Source organism: Tetrao urogallus (genome assembly GCF_951394365.1).
Source record: "Tetrao urogallus genome assembly, chromosome: Z".
NCBI classification, from domain to species: Eukaryota; Metazoa; Chordata; class Aves; order Galliformes; family Phasianidae; genus Tetrao; species Tetrao urogallus.
This window is the reverse complement of record NC_136816.1, coordinates 51940489-51963139: the sequence shown is the minus strand read 5'-3', so window position 1 is coordinate 51963139 and position 22651 is coordinate 51940489. Positions and strand designations below refer to the sequence as shown.

Below are 22651 nucleotides of genomic sequence, written 5' to 3'. Positions count from 1 at the left end.
GCTGTCCCTCTCCTTGGAGAAGGTGTTTATTTGGGGGTTTTGTGTCTTTTTGTTTTGCATACATATTTTAAATATATATATGTATATATATTGATACATATATTTGCAAGAGAGTCAAGATCTATTACCTCTTTCTGGTGATGTTCCACAGTGGTGACTCAGGTGCATATACTTTATGCAATGAAACTCAGGTTTAGCACGAATTAGCTCAGATACTGGATTCAGTATGAACCAATAGGATAGTGTTCTGACTGGGATAATTCTTCTAAACACATATATTTAATCCCCCCTAACTACAGAGTCTACTGATGAGCTCCTATTGATTAACTTTCTTATGATGAGTTCGCTTTAATATTACAGATGCTTTATGTTACATTAGGAAACATTAATGACCACCCAAAGCCACTCAAACAAAGGCTAGAAGATGGTAAGCAAATGAAGCTAGACTTTCAGAACTGAAAATCACTGCTCTTCACTACAAATTCATTTTAAGAAACAGCAGTAAACAGTTATTTCCTCCTCTGGTTTCTTGTACAGAACAGCTTATAATGTTCTGAATAGAAAGGGTTCACGCCGAGGTAACAACTCAATTCAAACCTCACTGAAAAAAACAAAGCAAAACAAAACATTATCCTTTTTCAATTCAGCAGGAGCAGGACTAGGCTGGTACTCCATTCAGAAAATATTCCTAGCATGCACACAAACATGTCTAGATGACTAGGCACACATTAATTAGGGTGCCATGTCTTTGATTTTTAAATGCACTCATAAACAAAATCCACTCACCATCTGTCCAGACCACATGGATTTAACCACAGAATCATTAAGGTTGGAAAAGGTCTCTAAGATCATTCACTACAACCATCTACCTACCATCAATCCTGTTCACTAAACCATACTCCTTAGCACTGTATCTACCCTTTCTTTAAAGACCACCAGGGGCAGCGATTCCAACACCCCCCTGTGCAGCCTGTTTCAGTACTTCGCCACTATTTCTGAAAAGAAATTTTTCCTGATATTCAACCTGAAACTCCGCCGGTGCAAATTGAGGCCTATTTGTCCTATTGCTGTTACCTGAGAGAAGAGCCGTACCCCTGCTTTTTCTGGAAGGACTACCTGGATCACAGATTCTCTTATCTCATATGCTTTTCCAATACATTTCTGAAAACAAGAGTACCCAATCAACTGTGACCATTATATCATAAATACATTTTTGACATAAGCAAACATATAGTTTACATGAAGAACTTATATGAAAGATTTAAATGTGAGGAAGTTGAAGTGCCTCTAATTAACAAAGCAATCACAGTTACTTTATTAAATACATAATATATGAAAGAAGACATACCCTATCAAAGCCTGCATTAAGAAGGGGAAGAACAGAAGTCTCTTCTTGATCAGCAGATCTACAAGACAAAATGCTGGTCACACAACATGCAGGAACTAGATGGCATCAATTCAGCAGTTATCCAAATATAATGTAGTAGGAATGCTTTTGCATAAAATACACATATCAAATCATAATATTACAGAAGTGGATCTTCTGAATGACCGTCAAAGATGATACAGTCTTTTATATATACTTGCAGTTGTTATTATGGCCAGAAAATAATTTCTACAGCAAATTTGATATTACACAGACATCCGTCTTCTCTTCATAGACATACAGGGATGTTCCAATAAATAAATAGATAGATAGTTTAACAAAACAAAGGATATCCTGTGATATCCGACAAGAAAGAAACTAAAATAATGCTATTAAGTGAAATGTGGAACAAGCTATAAGGTCTTGTTAAACAGCAAACATAATCTATTTTCTAATCTTGGCTGGAAAAGTTCTCCAGCCAACTCAATTTGCAAATGTTTTAGTTGAACTAGGAAATTAACAAAATTAGAATGGATTTAGGAGTATGTAAAAGTACTAACAATGATGGGAAACCACTCTTTTTCTAAGATATTTGATAAAAGATGTATTTAAGTCTGTAAGAATGCACTGAGTATGAATTACTCAAGAAGGAATTCAGGACAATACAATACCAAGTTTAGTACCATCAGAAATAAGATTTACTCCATTACCTAGTTACCTAATAACCACAGCATGTTATCTGATCTATTTCCCTTACAACACAATAAACAGCTTTCTATTCTTTCATTTTAAAAACAAATGTATCTGTGTCTATTTTTTTTTCAGTACGCAAGCCACTTTATAACAATTCTCTAAAGTCAAGGTGATATATTAGTCTATATAAATGGAAGTAACTGAATACTTAAATAGGCCATATACATCACTTAACCATTTCAGGTAAAAAATAACTAACATTAAACTAATTCTGTAAGTTTTTAAACTTACGAGTTTATATCTTATCTATGAGATACCTTCTGTTACTTGCTAATTTTTATTTTAACTCATTCTCATAGAGTAAAACAAAAATATTTCACAACACAGAGTAAAACGTACGTGCGTGGAACCACAGCAAGTATTACAGTGTGTTCTGATGGCTTTGTGGCACGAATAGACCTAAGAAAACAATATTTTCTCAGTTACACCACATGCTTTCTCAGTGTTACACACAATGTCTTCACAGGCAATATAAATGAAAAACAGTTCTGAAAGAGTCCTACGAGTTATGAAAATAGGACCAACTGGTCCTCGCTTAGACATTCAATTTCTTTTGGTATCAGCCTCCTCAGAATCTGCACAATATAGTGCAGTACAGAGACAACAGCTCCAAATACTCTTCAAACCTAGTAAAAGTTTGTCCTTCTTACCTAGGTAAAGGCAGGGCAGGCTGCCCTGAACGCAGGGGTTGACAAGATGCAATGTCTATACAATGCATTCTTGGTATCTGTTAGCTCAAAAACTAATTAAACAAGAATCTTCACCACCCTCTCCCACCTTCACAACTGTCCTTTCATATACTGTAAAATTTTCTTTGAAGCATACAAAGTGTTCTTGGGGCACACTGGTAAGAAAAGAAAGTATAGCAAATACACTTCTCTATAGAGGACTACGACCACCATGGTTAACAAAATATCAACACTTTATGTTACTGAAGAACTGAAAAAAGAAAACAACCAAGAACACTCCATTCATCTTTCATCAGCGAAAGATACACTTTTTTCAAACATGTCACTCTCTTCCGAATAAAGAGTTGTCATACGCATGTGGACTTCTTCCAGAAACACTTCCATAACCTTAAATATGTGAACTTTAAAATATTTGTCTTAAACAACAGAAATTTCAGTTCATGCAAGACTGAGAAATGTAGTGTGCTGCATGGTAAAACTGATTTTCCATTTCCATTTCCACATGTACAGAAGAGTGATGTGAACTTTTGTGAAGAGCACTCACTGACGTGTGCCTGACGTAGTCAACAAACAATAGCATTAGTTTCAAGCCTTGCAGCTTAAAATCTTGTTACAGCACTAACTCAGGAAAGGAGATCCAGGGAGAAGCAGATACAGAAAGCACAGAGTGATTGCACAACAGCTGTGGCTTATGCTCTGAATAATGCTCATGATTTGAAGAGAGAATTCTACAGGTCAAATGTCATCCTGGCCAAAAGCTTATTTTTCAAATTCTACTCCTTTTAAGAGGAGTTTCTAAGAGTTCTTAAGAGTCTTCATTAAAGAGGGAAGAAAACCTCTTGTACTCAATCTCCAAATTTCCAATTTGTGCATTCTTCTTTATTTTTTTTTATAATTAAGACTATGGATTTTGTATAATATATTCCAGACTTCAAGAATAGCATAAGGCCCTTTAGTTACCTGCAGATATCTTCTGCATCAAAATATCTGGAATTCCTGTGATCTATAACAATTATTTCATGGTGCTTATCAAGGAAACATTCAAGTGCTGATTCTGGAGTCTGGGCAATGTTGCACCTGTAACCAGCTCTGTCACAGGCCCACCAGAAGCCGTCACTTTGGTTGTCTTCTTTTGCGAAGATCAGCAAAACCTGCAAAGCATGCAGAGCAACATCAGTTTAAACATGCAGAACAGTTATCCACATGGCAAAAATCTTAACAACCACTTCTACTAATTGAAAGATCAAGTCCACTCTGAGAGTGGAAATATTGGACTGCAGATGATAAAAGAGCTGTCACAGTGGATAACTTAATTAGTAGAGTGATTATCAACATAGCATTAACTGTGTAGGACTGATATTTACTGCTTTTGAATAAGCTGTGATTGTTCTGGATGTAAATGTGTTGGCAGGTGACAGGTTACCTTGCTGTGCTCATTCCTAGAGCATCATGGCTTCAGGAGCACTGCGACTATTCAGGCCGTTTTGACACACAGGCCCCTATCTAAACAGATGCCAGATTCAGCGAGTAGATGTTCAAACATCATTCCCATTTTAAGGCTGTGGGAGTTACACACATTTTAAATTGTAAGGAACTTTCTGAAATGTAATTGCCTTTTTCTTTCAAAACAGAAAAGAACAATAGACGAACAGGTATGGAAAGGGCTGGGTAGTAGGAAAACAATGATTCAGACATTGCAGCTGATCACTAACCATGCCACTATATGTGACAGATAAAGAAAAACATCAAATTATTGAAAAAATGCTGTGAAAAAGAAAGGCTTTAAGAAGTCAGAAGTTCAAGTATAGGTATTCACATTGCACAGAAAGGCAGAAGACTGAGGATAATATATATGTAAAGCAAAATCCTGTTCATTTTGCAAACAGAAGTAACCCCCAACTTCACTGAAACAATCTGAGCAAAGTTTTTCAAAAATGCTCACAAGGAAGGCTAATAACCTTTCATCTGTGATGTTGCATGTCTATAATATCACCACATAAAATTCAACACCATCAGCCTAGAAGCTAGACAATGCGACCATACCCTTTCTTTTATCCTGAGCAGTATGGAATGGTCTGGAATAGTCTAAACAATAAACAGAGCCATCAATGTTACTGAGGCTGGACTATCATTCAAGATTTCATTAAAAAGTAGTAAAAAATTATATGTTTGGAACTTCAATAAATATTAAGAAATTCATCTGAAAGTTTTCATTTATTAGTAAGGGTACATTTACTAATAAGTGTAAGGTTACTGCCACTCATCATCCAAGGTAGCAACTGTCACTCCACCTAATCCATAATCTTTTCCAGTTATCAAACATTCAAAAGCAGTTACATGGTTCTGCTACAGAACTTTGCATATACTCTGGTAAAGTAGCTACTCTGATTCAATCCTGTTTGGCTCCAGCTGCTGTTGGAGAAGAGGTTTTTCTTTGAAGATGTTTTTATATCTTTCTTCTCTCAACATTCCCTACTTGGAAATACAGGATTGCAAAATTCAGCCATTTACCAGATGCAAAGTACTGGAGTTTAGTTAAACCACCTGTTCCCCCACTGGAAACTAAATATCAGTGTGTGAATCGTTCAGAGAATATTAAGTTTAAAGGTACCATTAAAGCATTACTGCCATGCCTGCTCATTAAAATTTGTATGAAGCTTACTGTAGAGAGTGAAAACACAGCAAAACTTGAATTATGCAAATGCATTGCAAGCTAATGCTCCCAAAATCAAAATGAAAATACAGCAATCTGTGTAAATCAGACAGACAGTATGACAGGAAATCGAATTTAATCTGTATTTTTTGATGGGAAACATCTGTTTTGGTATGTGGTTTGTTAGCCTTGCTGTGAATAGGTCTTTTTTATCCAGTGCTGCTTTGACATAGGAATACCATACACTTTTCCTGCTGAGGTTTTTTTTTTTTTCTGTAATCTACTGGAATTCCTACCACAGTTTTCTGAACTTGTTTTGCACAGCTATTGTATGTCTTGTTCCCAGTTTATCATGCAAATACAGAAAATGGATAGAGATCTGCTTTGAAAATCTCAAAATACAGCCCAGTGAGAACAGGTGCATATACACCAGAAGGAAACAGTGAGAAAATAAAAAATAGAACTTAAGAAGTCATAAGACATGACACCTAAACCTTTTTATGCCTCTGTGGTATTCCAGTGAAATTATTTCAATAGTGTCTTTAATATAGCCAGAGGGATACTGTGTGAAACATTAAATGGGCAGGAAAACAATTAGATGCTGGGCATCATCAACACTTTGGCTGCAGCTCAAGAGGGGAAGATCGTCATGATCAGAACAGACATGGAGCTCACCATCAACACTGTGAAAGTGATGATGACCAATGAGTTTCAGAAGAGAGAGAAAATGCAGTATTTGAAGGGGGAGCGGGATTAAGCAGTAAAAGAAAGTGAGTGAATGATGACAGGTGGCAGACAAACTCTACAGCAGTTCTCTGGAAGGAAGCCAGAGGTATTTGCTTAGACCAAACAAGAAAGAAATGTACTTATTAATATAGAAGATAGGGACTATGGGGAAAAAAAAGAGTAAGCATTTCAGTTTGTGTGTTAAAGCCAGGAGTGCAGAAAAGCACCACAGTAACTGCGGGAAACAACCACATTCACTTCCAGTATATGAAGTTCTGTGAGGAGATGATGACAAACTTCAACTCAAATGCCAATAAAAGCTTTAGGAGTGGTAATTACTATAATTTCTGTGCCTTCCTCACCTTCCACTCCTTCCCACTCTAAAATGTTAACTCATTGGTCATTAGGGAAATTACAGCTCATACATGGTTTCACTCTAATACGACATAAAAATAACGGAGCAAGAGTTTTTCCATTAGTCACTGCTTTAAAAGGCATTCAGATCATATGTTGAAACATAACATAGTCTGACATTCTGTCCCTGCCCTTGCTTTAACAATCATTAAGTTTGCAGATGTAAATTGGCTTCCTGTTTTGCAACGTTGTCCCCATTAGTTGATAACAAGTTTCTACCTATGGTCTGATCTCCAAGCTAAGCTCTCATTAATCATCAGCTGAAAAGATTCCCATTCAAACCATTTGATTACATGTGAAGGCATTTGATGCAAGCCTACTCTTTGGCCATTAAGGAATTATCTCCTCTATTAAAAGTGTTAAACCCAACAGAAGTTCCCGATCACATTCACTTTTTTTCTGATTTTCCCTGACAATCACTGAGCCTCTTTTCTCCTAATCTTTAAATCACATAGGGCACTGTCTTAAAAATCATATGGGAAAGTCCCATATACAAACCTCTGTCAGCCCTAGTTCTGCAAATGAGTACCGTATTTCTTTTTCATATGCACTAGATGTTAACACATCTTTCTCTCATGTCACTGGGGGAAGCTGCACATTTATAATGAGGCTGCTCTGAAAGTAATGTCTCTATTCTATGATGTCCCATGACATCAGAGGCAGATGTTGGTGCTATGGCAGTAGAGGTTGAACCCTCCTGCCAGTATTCCTTTCCATTTTGTTGCCATGTGACAGATGGAGGCAGAGAGGCACTCTGGCAAAATCATGTCTGACGTGAAAGTGTGTATGAAGCAAAGGTGAGTCACTGAATTTTTCCATGCAAAAAAAAAAAAAAAAAAAGAAAGACATTTATTGACCCACTGACATCCATTGATGCTTGCTGAGCATTTAAGGAGATCAAACAGTGGATATGAGCACAGTGAGGCAGTGGGTGGTGTGTTTCAGCAGTGGTGACAGTGACATGAAAGACAAGCCACATTTTGGACAGCCATGCACAGTATTCACACCACAAAATGAAGGGCATTTTGATCAGCTCATCCGTGTGAATTGGCAGATTCTGATCTAGGAACTGTGTAGAGAGCTTCAGTGTGTTGGAAACAGTGGTGGCGATGTTAGAATATGGCTAAGTTTGTGCCAAACTAGGCTCCACTAATGCTCACACAGGAAGAGAACGAACATCATAAGTTTTTTCAGGACCTACTGAACCAATACAAGGCTGAAGGTGACAGTCTCCTGGACTGCATCACTACAGGTGATAAGATGTGATGTTACCACTACAAGACAGGGTCAAAATAGCAACATGGGAATTCCCCAGTGAAGAAAATGTTCAAGACGTAGCCCTCCGCAAGTAAAGTGATGTGCACTGTCTTTTGGAATAGAAAAGGGGTGATCCTTTTGGATTTCCTGGAACCCAGACAAACCATCAGCTGCTACAAAGAAGATCTGAACTTCCAGAGTAATGTTAGAGAAGAAGACAACCTTTCTCTTGCAAAGCAATAATGCCAGACGCCATACAAGTTTGAAGACCATAGAGCACATTGACACTTTGGCTGGACTGTCCTACTGCATCTACTGTATAGTCTAGATTTGGTGCTTTCTGACTGCTATTGGTAAAGCTGATAAAGGATGAACTGCATGGTCAGTGTTTTCCTACCAACAATAACACCACAGCAACTGTGAAACAGTGGGTCACTTACACTGGTGCATACTCTTACAAGTGCAGCCTGCAGGCTCTTTTTCAATTAAAATGCACAGCTAATGGTGGTAAATGTGTTGAAAAATGGTGTTTTGTAGGTGAGAATTTGCTCTATCAAATAGTGTTATAGTGATCTTTGTATCTGTTTTATTTTCCATGGAAACCAATAGGAGGCATTACTTTCAGAGTGACCTATGTATGTACATTTTTCTCAGTCAATTCTAAGGTCTTACAACCAAATTAAGGCAATTTGTAAGCGCTGGTACAAAATCGGGGCGGACACATAAGCTGCATGCTGGGAGGGCATTTGGAGGGTAAAAGCTGGTACAAACCAAAACAGATTTGTCCTCTAACACAGATGGTCATAAAATCTGAGGTGGAATCTATTAAATGGTTTATGGCAAGTCATAGCCATAACAAAGGTCACCTCCCAGACAAAAAAACACAACCCATTTGCCAGCTGGCATAGGTCTGCTGCCAAACAACAGTTCAAAACATGCACAAGCATACAATGAACATTGCTAAGAAAAGCCCTGGTGACAATTGTTTTAACAAGGTGTATTATCTTATTAGACAATTAAGAACATGATTAAGCAGCACATAAAGATATTTAAAATGCATAGTTGGTAGCCCTTTGCACTTCACAGAGAAATACATACCTCAATCATTAAGATGGAATATAAAAGATTAGTGCACATTATTTAAACGAATAGGTATGTGCCATCCTTGTCAAATAAGCTGAGGTCATGTCACTTGTTCCATAAAGGAACTGAGTTTACAGAAAGTATTTTTCTTTTAGTGCAATTAACTTAGAGTATGGCATAGTCTTTACAAAATACTCTTCAGGTACAAGTTTTACTTAAGTCCTGATTTCAGCTTTTCAGTATCTAAAGAGAGCCTATGAACAGGAGGGGAGTCAACTCTGAAAGGATAGGTAGAGCAGGACAAGGGGAAATGGTTTTAAGTTGAAGGAGGGAAGATTCAGGTTGGATGTCAGGAGGAAGTTCTTTACTATGAGGGTGGTGAGGTGCTGGAACAGCTGCCCAGAGAGGTTGTGGATGCTCCGCCCCTGAGGTGCTCAAGGCCAGGTTGGATGGGCTCTGTGCAGCCTAGTCTAGTATTAGATATGGAGATTGGTGGCCCTGTCTGTGGCAGGGGAATTGGAGATTGATGATCCTTGAGGTCCCTTCCAACCCTGGCCGTTCTGTGATTCTGTGATTTCTGTAGAACTGCAATTCGTGTAATCACTAATAAAGGGACAAAACAACACCCACAGCTAACTAAATATAAAGATGAATGTCAAGAAAGTTTCTATACAAAACGCAGAACAATTTCCCTTCTTACATGAAGAACTATTACATGATTAAACTGCATAATAACAGCAAATACGGATAGTATATTTTTGCAAATCCAATTTCTATGAAGTAAATAAAGTAAAATGTTGCCATAGACAATGAGTACTCTTATTTGAGTATTATTGTGAGCATCTTACTGCAGATTATCACAGTCTACTCAGCATTTTTCCATAATTAGTTCCACATATTTACGTTTAAATTACTTGCAAATGAAGACTGGTCTACTGCCGACCCCAGTGTTATGCAGTCTTTTTATGACATAAACGGTTTCAAAAGATCAAGCCACTGTTAAGACTGAATTATACTTATTATTATCATATTTAATACATAAAGAAAAATGTAAGGCTTTATGACCTCCAAAACAGCATAGCATGAATTCCATGTGTAAGTTTTTCTGCTTGTAGGCAGTCATGGCAAGAATAAAAGCAACAAACTAATGCAGAAAGAGTGGCTGCTAAATATCTCTGCATTTTGCAGTTAGCTGACCAAGACTAAAAGTTACTTCTAACAGACACTGCTTTACAGGAGCAGTATTAAAGATTACACTATTTGTTAAAAATAATGTTCTTGGCATCCCTCTGTTTACAGACTTAGGTACAAATTGTACAGAAACAGTAGTAAGTATGGGCAGAGCTGCTGCTTGTGTGACAAAATTCAATGCTCTTGTTGGAACACGTGTGACTTCTTGCATCTGTGACCTGTAAAAGCACAGTTCTCTGTTCTACTGTACAAAACCCAGCAAAATTTGCCTGGTACCTAAACTATATAATAATGCTTTCTGCTGTGGCAAGTCAGGATTCAGCAGTTTTTAAAGTTCAGAAACAGCTGTTTTCCTTGCTGGTGCACACACATATGGACACACTCCTACTGACAGGACACAAAATAAATTACTTGATGTTAATGGAAATGTGAGCACCTTCTTTATCAAGTTAATTTAGCCACAGATCTCTTTTCAAGCACTCAGATAAACCGAAACACCAATTATTGAACTCACAGTCCTTGCAGAAGTAAAATAAAAACATGTATAACCATGCCTTAATTTTTTCATTTTTCACAGTTCATTAGCACTGAATTGACTGTATCAAAAAAACTGAGAGAACATCTTACCTGAACTGGATCTTGTGTCAGTCTCATAGGCCCAATTTGTACCTCTGTAGCTGAAGCCTGCTAAGTAAGAGTAATAGAGATTTTTTTCCACTCTACTTCTTGACAAGATAGCATTTTGCAAGCAAGAATGAAAGATCAAGCATAACCAGTAAGACTCTCACAGGATAGCCACACAACATGCAGCCTTTATCCAGCTGCTTTAAGTGTAGCTTTGATAACAGATAACCACGCTCACAATTTTGTTTCATGTACTTCAACGTTAAACATTGTAGGGCTTAACGCAGTAAAAATCTAACCACCATCTTCCTCCTTCCCCAGAGCACTTCGATTACAAAGGACTTCTGTTTTGTTTAAGACAATGGAAAACTATTATTTTTCTGGCCAAATATTGCCTTATTCATTTGAATGCAATACATACCTTCAAGATCTTGTAATGTATACTGAGAATAATATTTTAATACGTTTTGTTAGAAAAACAAGTGAGTTTTCAGACAAGACAGTTTGTTTGGATTATAGTTTTAAAGATATTTTCCAGAAATGTAGCCTTTAATTTAGAGGGGGAAAAAAAACCCAAACAACATTGATATCCCTAATCAGGGTGTTTTCAGAAGACTTGAGAGCACATCACAGTTTAAAACTACAGCAACAAAATCAGCAAACATTGGCTTTCAATGCTTCGTAGCCTTATTTCCTAATAGCTGGACTACCTTCATGCTTTTTGTGTACTGATACATTTCAATATACTCCTCCTGTAATGCTGATTTGATTCACTTTAGATTACAGACTGCTCTCAAGCAACTGAACAATGCCTATGTCCTCCCACAGATGTATGTACTTTAAAAAATTCTTTGAACCCACTGAATATTACTCTCCTCATACTACAGAGGATTACAAACAAGTTAGCAGTATTTGAGGGGGCAGGTTCACTGCTTTCCTGATGCCAGTGACTCCACGTGCTTGGGGTAGGTAGTTCAAGCAACTGCCTTGCAGGTCAGCTGTTTCAACAAAACCCTAACTGCAGGCCTATTTCCAGAACTTTCCTTCACTCCCAGGATCCCTAGATTATTATTTCTGCACCACTTTGCTGTGTACTGCTTGTTAGGTCAAGCCTTTTACTTGGGTATTACCTTATCCTCAAATATAGTATTTTTTCAAAGGACTTTACATAAATATTCAACATAGATGAAGTTACTAGTATTTGGTTTTATTCCTTGGAGGAGACACACCAGTGTTGCAGGTATTAGTCTTGCCTTGCATTTCAGACAGTGGAATTATGCATAGTGACAAATGGCGCATTGGATTTTCACACATCCCTGAGCACTGATCCTTTTGAATCCCATGTATGCCAGAAGGTAGCAAGCAATTCTCCAGAATATTAAACCACAAAGCATTGCCATTCCTTTCCATAGCAAAAACTGCCTCCAATACAAGAATAGCTAACCTTTCCACACACGACAGCTTCACATCCCGCTTGATCTCCTGCCATGTTGGAAGGAAACATAGTGCAAGGAGAGATATTAGAATAGAAATGGAAGTTAGCACTGATCATAAGCCGTGAAGTAATAAAGCTGGGGAAACAGAATTCTCTCAAAGCTCCTAACTCCTCTCCCCTCACAAGCAAACAGACAAAAATCAGAAAAAAGTACGTTCATATTACAGTGCATTATTTAAGAAACTAAAATATTTTTTAAATTGTGAATCATTTTGATTTAAATAAGTGTTCTTAAGTAGTCTTATTTGTAGAATCGATAGTAAGGGGAACAGTCAACAGATACACAACAGGCTTTGGTCTGTATCAGTCCAAAACCTTCTTTTTAAAATGCACATTTTAAAAAAACATATTGATAAGAGCCTACCATTCTTCACAAGGTACACTTAGGACATCACTAACCATTTCATGATTCATTTAGCGGTGCCAATATAGAAATGACATTCTAAATAAGTGATCTCTTCTTTGCTACCACTTCAGAGTGCATTCAGTTTTCATTTCTTAGTTTTGTCCAAGATGGAATAACTGTGCCTAAAAAACAGATCTCCACCGCCAAGTCTATCAGATTCTTTTCAGAGATTTCTTCACTTACCTTAGCTCAGGTATTCAAAAAATGAAATAAAAATTCACATAACTGTGACTAGGAGCTTCTCTTTGTGCTGCTTTCACATCAGACTTGTGAACTGAAAATACTTGAATGCAAGGACCTGAAAATCAGATCCTGTCTTTTTTTTTCTTCCCTCTAGTATTTGAGAGTGTTCCTGTGTCTGCTGGCAGTAGAAAAGCTTTATGAGGATTAGAAAAATCAGAGAGTCGCAACATAGGTAAGCTTGTCACTGTCCTGCTCTGCAAAGATATGATTTACTTACAGTCACAGCCATATATAGGGATGTAGAAATGGTGTGCTGCTCTTCCTGCAAGACTGAAATTCTGGAAGAATGACCTTTAAGACATTCCTTACCAGCACATGGAAATAAGAGGGGCGTCCTCAAATTAAGGCTGATAATAGGACTGAACATGGGAAGGATTCATAAACCATCTCATTGGATACAACGAGGAGCATTTTCAAAGACTTCCTTCATGGACTTGGACTTCCGAGTTTCGTTTTACTAACTGAATCAATCCCCTAGATTTGTATGCCTAAATTGCATTTGGTACAAAGAACAGTCTCATTTTTCTTTCAAAACATTGCTAGAAGAGGCACAAGTACCTCGCTGTCAAAAAAGCATGGATTTCTCCTTGGCCTGAAAGAACTAATTTCAAATCTTCCTAACTCCTAGAAAAGTATGATGATGTGGATGCTGCATATTAATGATACCATGACCATACCTCTGCTCATTTCCTGGCTCAAGTGAACATCTCATTGCTGATGATTTCCAATTAAAATAAATATCCCATTATTTTATTGACTGGCAGGAAGGACTGCTAATAGACTTGCATCCTAACTCAATTAGTACAGTATTTCATGACAAACTTTTCTGGTAAAACATGCAGAGCTTGTTTCCAAAGAGGTCAGTGAGAGAATTCCTGTTTTAATAGTGCAGAGGAACAGACACCATAAATAAACTAACCATCTGGGGATGGTTAGAGAGCTTAAAAATAAGAAATTTTTGTTTTAACATTTCAAACTGTCTACCATTATTTCCAGTATCATTGTAAACTCCAGAGGAATCCGCTAGTAATCAAAGAATTAAAGACAGAGTAAATGATATTTTCTTAAATCCTTTTTTTTATATAAATTGGTGATTATCAATTATCTTCCTTTCAAAGCAGTATATTAAGCAAAATGGAATCACCACTTATTAATTAAGTTCTACTCTTTTAAATCACTAATACAAAATGCTTTACTCATCATATGACTGAAGACTTAAGGCCCCTGCAGTTTATGAATCATCAATAATTAATAGCACAACTATTGTAAACATGGTGACTAATTAGCACAGCAAAATCTTCTTGAATAACTCTTTGTTGTTCCAGAGAAACAACAGCAGCTGGAGCCAGCAAAATGGTATAGCAGTCTTCTAGACGGGCACAGGAAAAACATGCCTGGTAGAGATCTCCCTTTTTCCCTGACCAAGAACTGGCCCTGAAAAAGATTGCAATCACATGTGACTTCCATACTGGACCTCTGACTTTCCATTCTCTTGATGTCTTGAATTCCCTTCTGAGACACAGGGCTCACAGCTTTTCTAAAACATCCCCAGCCTGCAGCTGTCACCAACCAGAGTGAATGTCCTCTTCCATTGTTGAGCAATGTTACGTGCCTCTCTTCTTTCCTTTCTTTAACTGTCTCATGTTGTTCAGCAGAACTGTACTTCAAACTTTCTTCTCTTTCTCTTTTTTGTTTCTTTTTTTCTTTCTCTCCTTCTTTCCTGCTTTTCTTCTATCTTTCCTTCTTTCTTTCTGTCTTTGAAATCATTTCTTGTTCATTAACTGATATTCTTGTGTCACCTGAGCTCAGTCTTTCTATGCTTAGGATCTCTCACATGCTTCTTTTGTGAGCACCAACTGTTATAGGGAATATCTTTCTTGTCCTGTTTGGCAATTTACATGTGTTGAAATAAGGACACATTCACAAAATAAAAATGAAATGTTTTCAGAAAGATGCCACCTCAGCCTCAGTAAGACCCTCAATCATAATCTGCCAGTAGCTGGGAGAATAAACAAAACAGTTTACTATCTGCTCCTCCCAGGGCTCCTGCTGCTGGAGATCTGGCCCTGAGCTAGATGGTTTTTGGTGTTTAGAGATCTGGTCCTGGCTAGATGGCTTTCCCAGACACCATTCCTCCCTGATTCATTCATTTAATCAGTTGTCTCAGATAATTTTCTTTTCCCACCAACACAGCTACTCATCCAGCAGGGAGGTAGCTCTGTTGTAATGTACTCCTCATAATTCAGAATGTTCCCATCTGACTTTTTATTCATTCTTTTTCTGCAGCTTCCAGTTGATTTGTGGTTTTACTTTCCCAGCTGCTCAGGCCCTGATTTCCTTAGTTCCCACAAAAGGGCTGTAAAACCACTGCTCTCTTCAATGCCAGTCAGCTGCCATCTTCCCAGAGTCCAGAGGAACATTGAACATTCGGATAGCTAAGGTTAACGTAGAATTCTGTTGCTTTACTAATTTAAAATGATGATCAAATGCACATAGTGCTTAGAAAAAATAAGGCCTTGTTGTTGAGTTAGCTGATTAGCCACTACAAACTGCAGGCATCCATCCATAAGAGAAGCCTAACCACTCAGTGTGTCATGAACGTCTTTTACAGTGCTTAACAGCAGATGCACGGGAACTAGTAAATTTTACTAGTTTACTAGTAAACTAGTAAAAATTAAAAGCATGGAGGACAAGGGGAAATGGTTTCAAACTTAAAGATGATAGATTTCAATTGGATATAAGGAAAAAGTCTTCCACAGTGAGAGTGGTGAGGCACTGGGGCAGGCTGCCCAGAGAAGTGGTAGATGCCACATCCCAGGAGGCATTCAAGGCCAACCTGGACTATGCTCTGAGCAACATATCTAGCTGTGGATGTCCCTGTTCATTGCAGGGGAACTGGACTAGGTGATCTTTAAAGGTTCCTTTAAAGATTAAAGGAAAGAAAATGTAGTTCCTAGATGACACTTTGAACCCCATAAGGAGAGCTAATGTATGTTTACATGTGGTACTCAGGGACATGGTTTAGTGGGGAAATATTGGTGATAGCTGGACAGTTGGACTAGATGATCTTGGAGGTCTTTTCCAACCTTAGTGATTCTTTGTATCTATGATTACCCACTTTTCACTCTGCTGGCTGCCACTGAGATCCGTTTAAAGAACGGGTGACACACCATTACTACTTAGTTATTCAGCAATTTGAGGTTTATATGAATTCCTGGGTGAATATGCCAACTAAGTCCTAGTGATCTCTTCTCATCCCTACAGCAGTACACACATCATACCCAGATCTGCTTCTCATGTCTCCCAAGAGCAGAGTGCCCAGAGGACAGCTGGCTCAGTTGCCTTGTCAGCCATTTGTGCAGCTTGAGAAGAATATAGTCTCATAACATATAGTTATCATTATCAGAGTACTAACTGTCAAGGATGTTTTTATAGCAATGATATAAAATTAATAAAAATGTCATAAATAAAAAATGTGCACCAAGGAAGACATCAAAATATAAAATGTTGCATCACACTCTGATACCAAACACTTCTCTTTCAAGAAATCCTACCTTCAATGAATCCTACCTTTTTTTTCTTTAATTCCAGTACGGACTTTAAGAAAAAAAAAAAAAGAATCCCATTTCTTATTGGATTTCCTGCTTAATATTTTACTTCCTATCTTTTGATAAGAAAACCAGGCATTTCTTCCTTTGGACATCAAACCACTTTAAGGTATTGAGAGTTTTTCAGTCTTGGGATTAAGTAGAATTTTAAAGGTATATTTAATTAGAACTGGCTCGATACCTACACTATTGTAATACAATATTTATGAAACCAAGCTAGCTGTGACAAGGTGACATTTCAAGACACCACTTAGCATAGGTGCTGTTTATCTCTTACTGAGAAAAACAACAAAACAAAACAAAATGAACCTTACACTGCAACATTTTTTTTCTAATCAGGGAACAAGTCACAGCAAAAATCTAATGTATCAGTTTTCAACAGTATTTTCTCTAAATTTTTACTACATTTTCCTGCTCACAGAGCAGCAAAGCACAGGCAGTCAAGGTCTGGAACAGGAAGAAACTCCCTCTGTTACAACTAGATACTCAGAACCCAAATAGGAAGAGGGGCCTTGACTAATGCTTAGAGATACTCACTGTAATCCCAATGAATAAAGACTCACAAAAACATTTTTTTGAAGAGACCCCTGAAGGTCATTTAATTGCTCCAACTGGTGCTATTGTAACACTACATCAGACCAGCCATGCTTTTGTCTATGCGTTTCCAGTTTGACTGCTGCTTTGACAACCATCTCCCAGTCTGTACTGATGAGAAAGGAATTAAAATCTAAAGAACAGCCAAAATTATTGACTTGTAAACTACAATATAGGAGAGAAATATCTCCTATCATAATGTAGTTACGTCTTATCTCACTTCTACCTACCTGTAATACTGAGCAATTTCAGCCCAAGTTTTGGGAAAACCATTAGCATATTTCATTTTAAGCTGAAATGATCTACTGTAGGCAACCTGCTGTAGCAGGGTGGTTGGACTTGATAATGCCTTAGGTCTCTTCCAACCCCTGCAATTCTGTGATTCTGTGAGAACTGTTTTAAAAGTTAACAATGAACTCCTATGGACTCCTTCAGAGAAATAAAACTTTAGCAACTCTGAGTATATTTACTGGGGCAAGGTCATTAATAATATTCTTTAAGAAAAGTCAGCTTCCATGTTTCAATCCAGCAGCACAAATGTCCTGAAGAGATAGATTTGTTTCACAAATGGCAAAATTTTTAGACTTGTGGAAAGAAAACTATTTACAGAGTCTCCAAGGACATTTATTTTGAATACTGACTTTGTCAGCAGAGGTTTCTCTGAAAGTGCATTTTTTCTGTTAGCATGCACATTTCAGGTTATGTTAATGTCCTTGCAGGGGGACACTTGGCGGAGTGAAAATAAACATCTGACGAAGTGCACACAATACACTCAACATTTGTGGATCTCAGCCTGAAGAGACTTCTTTCTGTAAGTGCATTTGTCATTATTGTCCAGTCTCATCTTAGTAAGAAAATGAGTCTCATGCTTTACTGATGAATCCAGTCAAACCTTGTTCCATCAGTCTCAGGGAAAAATACAGCAACTAAGTCTAAACTATTCTAGAAATACCAGGTATTTATACAAACTCGGAGAAGAGCCACTTGAGAGCAGGCCTGCACAGAAGGACTTGGGGGTCCTGGTGGACGAGAAGCTGGACATGAGCCAGCAGCCTGGAAGGCCAACTGTGTTCTGGGCTGCATTAAAAAAGGGGTGGCCAGCAGACAGAGGGAGGTGGTTGTCCCCCTCTACTTGGCTCCTGTGAGCCCCATCTGCAGTACTGCGTCCAGGCCTGGGGCCCCAGTACAGGAAGGACGTGGAGCTCTTGGAGCGGGTCCAGAGGAGGGCCACTAAGATGGTCAGAGGGCTGGAGTACCTCTACTATGAAGAAGGGTTGAAGGAACTGGGCTTGTTTAGCTTGGAGAAGAGAAAGCTCTGAGAAGACGTCACTGTGTCCTTCCAGTACTTGAAGGGAGTGTATAAACAGGAGGGGGAATGGCTGTTTACGAGGATGGATTGTTTGAGTAATCTTCAGCTGAAGATGACTACTTCAATGTTATAATGCATTATACATAGAAACTCTACTAAAACAAAAACAAACCCCCAACCCCGAAACGAATCAAAGAAACAACAACAAAAAAACCTCGAAATTTCCTGACTGCACAGAGTACCACCACCATATAAAGCAAAAATCATTATCTCCCTGAGTTACGTATGTACACTTTTTTTTCCCAATCTAACATAAACATATGTTACAATTAACTATTTTGCTGTTTTTATCAGAAGTCCAGATAAAAAAATTACTCTGAGTAGACTATACCATCTCAAGTATGAAGTCTAAGGTTCTCTCAAGAAAACAGCTTCCAGCTAAAAATTACCTTTTTTATGCAGATACAGTCAACATGATAGCGTGTGCCATGTCTCAGACCAAAAAAATTGTGCAGACAACAAAAAGCACATATCTCATCAAAATAAACAACCCAGAGGCTTGCATACTGATTGAATAATTCATGATCACATTTAATTCCATTTAAGTTTCTGTTTTAACTTTGGCAAAACCATTGCAGATAATCTGGACAGCAGCAGTAGTGTATGAATCTAAGAGATGTCAAATACTGACATTCATGTATCACCTCCTGGGAAGTGCACAATGCCTTGCTCCCTGGTGAATCATCTAACGGCATGAATGGTTCACCACGTGGATGTTACTCAAGACCAGCATTATTAACCTCCATATTTTGTCATCCAAGACTAAAGTGTTCATGAAACTTGTCTCATCTATTTAGTTCATAAACCACAGAGGGAAAACTCACCTAACCTCACCACACCTCAGGTATTTTTATAAGGGAACATGGATTGACCAATCCTATAAACCTACCCAAACAAAAACAAAAAGTGAGAAAGAGTAGGAGTAACATCTGTACAGGATGGGCTTAGTGGTACAAATGAAATGGTCAGAAGAAGGGGAAAATCTGACTCAAAAGAAGAGGGAGTAACAGATGCAAAAAGTAAGAACTGCTCTGATAAGCTTGGAAAGTTAATTACTTAGTCTTACAAATCTGGAAACTTAACTACCCAGTCTTAAACACCAGAATTCAGTCATATTAATTTCACTGTCCCTATTCTACTCATGCAAATACTGGTAGGAACAACATCTAATGTTAAGATTTAACACTGCATGCAACTACAATCCAAATAAGCTCTGCAACAGTATAGAAAGAAGGCATTACATAGCCCTGAGCTAGCCTGCTGCACTGGAGCAAATTATTACTTAAGCAATAAGCAGTAATAGTTTCTGTACTACTCAGCATTATTTTTACATACTGGGAGGAAATCATCGAAAGCTTTATAAAAAAGACTTCTTCTCCAAATGATTAGTGTTTTTGTTTTTGTTTTTTTTTCTTCAGAATTAAGTAACTAGTAACAACAGGAGCTACGTACATAGTCAACTCTAAAAGAAAATTAATTTTCTCTGCAATATATAAGTTCTGAAAATTTCCAACCACCTCTATCTAGAAATCATGTCCCAGAAAGCCACGGAAGATTTCAGTTCCAATTTACTGACAAACTGTTTGGCAACAAAGCTTTTATTCAAGTATCATTTCCCCATTTTAGTGAATTAGAGTCAGTATTACACATAGCTCCACTGAAGAGCTACTTGTGCATAAATTCTGAATTCTCAAGAACAAGAATAAATGTGCTTAAGTCTCTGGGGCCCAAAGGCATGTATCTCATAGCCCTGATGGAGCTAGCTGATGTGGCTGCCAGGCTGCTCTCTGCCATATTTGACAGTGGAAGGACAACTGATGTCATCAACCTTGACATGTGCAAGGCCTTTGACATGTTCCTACAACACATACTTATCTAAGAATTGGAGAGATATTGATTTGAAGGCTGGACTTTTTGATGGATAAAGGACTAGTTGGACAGTCATTGCCAGAGGGTTGTTCTCAATGGCTCAATGTCCAGGTCTAGACGAATGATGAGTGGTGTTCTCCCGATGTCTGTCTTGGGGCAGTACTCTTTCACACCTTTATCAAGGACATAGATTATGGGATTGGGTGTGTCCAGGCTGGGGCCACCAGCACAAAAGGGCGCAGAACTGTTGGAGTGTGTCTAGAAAAGGGCCAGAAAGATTGTCAGAGGGCTGGAGCACCTTTCCTATGAAGAAAGATTGAGGGAGATGGGCTAGTTCAGCCTGGAGTAGAGAAGGCTCCAGGGAAACCTGAAAGCAGCCTTCCAATACTTGGAGTTTATAAACAAGAGGGAGACCAATTTTTTACACAGGTAGATAGCAGTAAGACAAGGAGGAATGGTTTAAAACTGAAAGAGGATATATTTAGATTAGATGTCAGCACCGGCTGCCCAGAGAAGCTGTGGATGCCCCCATCCCCAGAGGGGTTCAAGGCTAGGTTGGATGGGGCCCTGGGCAGCCTGAGCTGGTGACTGATTTATTAGTGGTTGGCAACCCTGCCCATGGCAGAGGGTATAGAACTGGATGGTCTTTGATGTCCCTTCCAACTCAACCCCTTCTATGATTCTATGACTACAAATTACAAAATAAATCAGACCGTGCCCCATTTTATATCTACAAATACAAAAAGGAGTGAGTGTTCCATAAAACACAAAACTTCGCAGTCAGCAGTGGCTGCAGGAGGTATCATGAACTTGCCCTCATGTTATTATCCGGTGGAGACCATTCTGAGAGACACGATATTATCTTGGCAGTTTGATCTGATCCATTACACCCGCTATTATGTACTTGCAATCCTGCCCTTCACTGAAGCCTAACTTAGCAAGATATTTAAGCAAACCAGTAGAACCATCCAGCTTGACTGGAAAAACCAGAGCAGTGGCTGGACTTACATTTCTACAGGGTCATTGCCCTTGGAAGAATCCTTAAACAACCTTGAGGTGGTTACAACCTGCGTCTGGCAGCTAAATATAGAACAACTGGTTAGCTTTGTGACACTACAAAGGTCTAAAAAGGAGCACAGATGAAAAGCACTACTTCACTGGGAGGAGTTGTGAATGTGGAAGTTTCTTGTTTGGATTGTGTTACGTGACTCTGAAGACTTTAGACCTAGATTCTGTAGTGAGCAGTATTAAAATATTTGTAATACCGTAACTGAAATAACCAATGATATTCCTGTGTTACTCAGTGTGGAGAATTCAGCTTTCCTACTGCACTATCAATTCATCATAGAGATTCCACAGATGTGAGCAACAAGCCAGTCTTTCGTGTATGACCGCAAAGGAGCTTTTTATGTTCAATGACCATAACAATTACAGATATTTCACTACTTGTTTTGTTAGGAGGCTTCCAGCTCAATGTCTCTTTTATTTCACAAGGAGCATTCGAACTTCAACAGAAAATTGCCAAATGAAGCCAAATGCATTTTCAAGAAAGGATTAAACAGTCAGAGAGCAGGTCCCTGCAACTGTGGGAAGTCATCTTCTATGGAAAAGTCATCTAAAATCCCTTTAATCTCATCAGTTTTGGAAAAGTTTGTTTCTATTCATCTCTGACATTACTTGACCGAAGTTCTGGAACACTACTCTGAAAAAGAGAAACTTCCTTTCACTTTTAAAACCTGTTACTCTCTCCTCAGGTCACCTCTGATTTTTCTGATGTATTCAGCCAAGAGTCTTCCAACATACAGCAGCAAACCTAAGTGCACAGTGCAGCACTTCATATTGTTTGAATTTCAGTCCATTTCTACTACTGTGCCCTCGAGGTTCTCTGCTACCTTACCTAAATTATTTTCATCCCATTTGCTTTAGCTTTTTGAATAGCTTTGTCTTTGATAACACAAACTCTTTCCCAAAACCTTGAAGGTTATTAACTTTCCTTTCTTTAGAAAAATCTCTTTGCTTTTATTGGTGCTCACATTAGGCTGACTCAGTAAGCTTAATAACATTATAGTGAATTGCATCTTCTGTTCAATATAACACAATCTGTTTAGGAACTCTGGCACTGCTTTTCACCATGTGTGACAACATGATGAATCTGTGGTTGCCTAAATAACTTTCTCTGCCCCTCCTGGAAGCTTCTTTCCCTCCATTTATGTCAGTGAAGTATTTCTTAACTTCTTTGAAAACTGACTGTACCTCAGGAAATAATTTGGGCTCAGTCCAACAGCTCCATGTCTGTCTTGCATGGAGGCAC

At 38.3% G+C, this 22651-nt stretch overlaps 1 protein-coding gene across 1 annotated transcript in view; it reads right to left on the bottom strand.

The window, feature by feature from the left end:
* PDE8B (phosphodiesterase 8B) overlaps window positions 1–22651 on the bottom strand; it is a gene marked incomplete at both ends in the record, with an annotated part of 69221 nt that overhangs the window by 30681 nt on the left and 15889 nt on the right. Inside the window, 4 exons of the mRNA XM_079548997.1 lie at window positions 1349–1406; window positions 2459–2518; window positions 3769–3959; window positions 10760–10819. Of these exons, the coding sequence (XP_079405123.1) occupies window positions 1349–1406; window positions 2459–2518; window positions 3769–3959; window positions 10760–10819 (369 nt within the window). The remainder of the gene's footprint in view (window positions 1–1348; window positions 1407–2458; window positions 2519–3768; window positions 3960–10759; window positions 10820–22651) is intronic.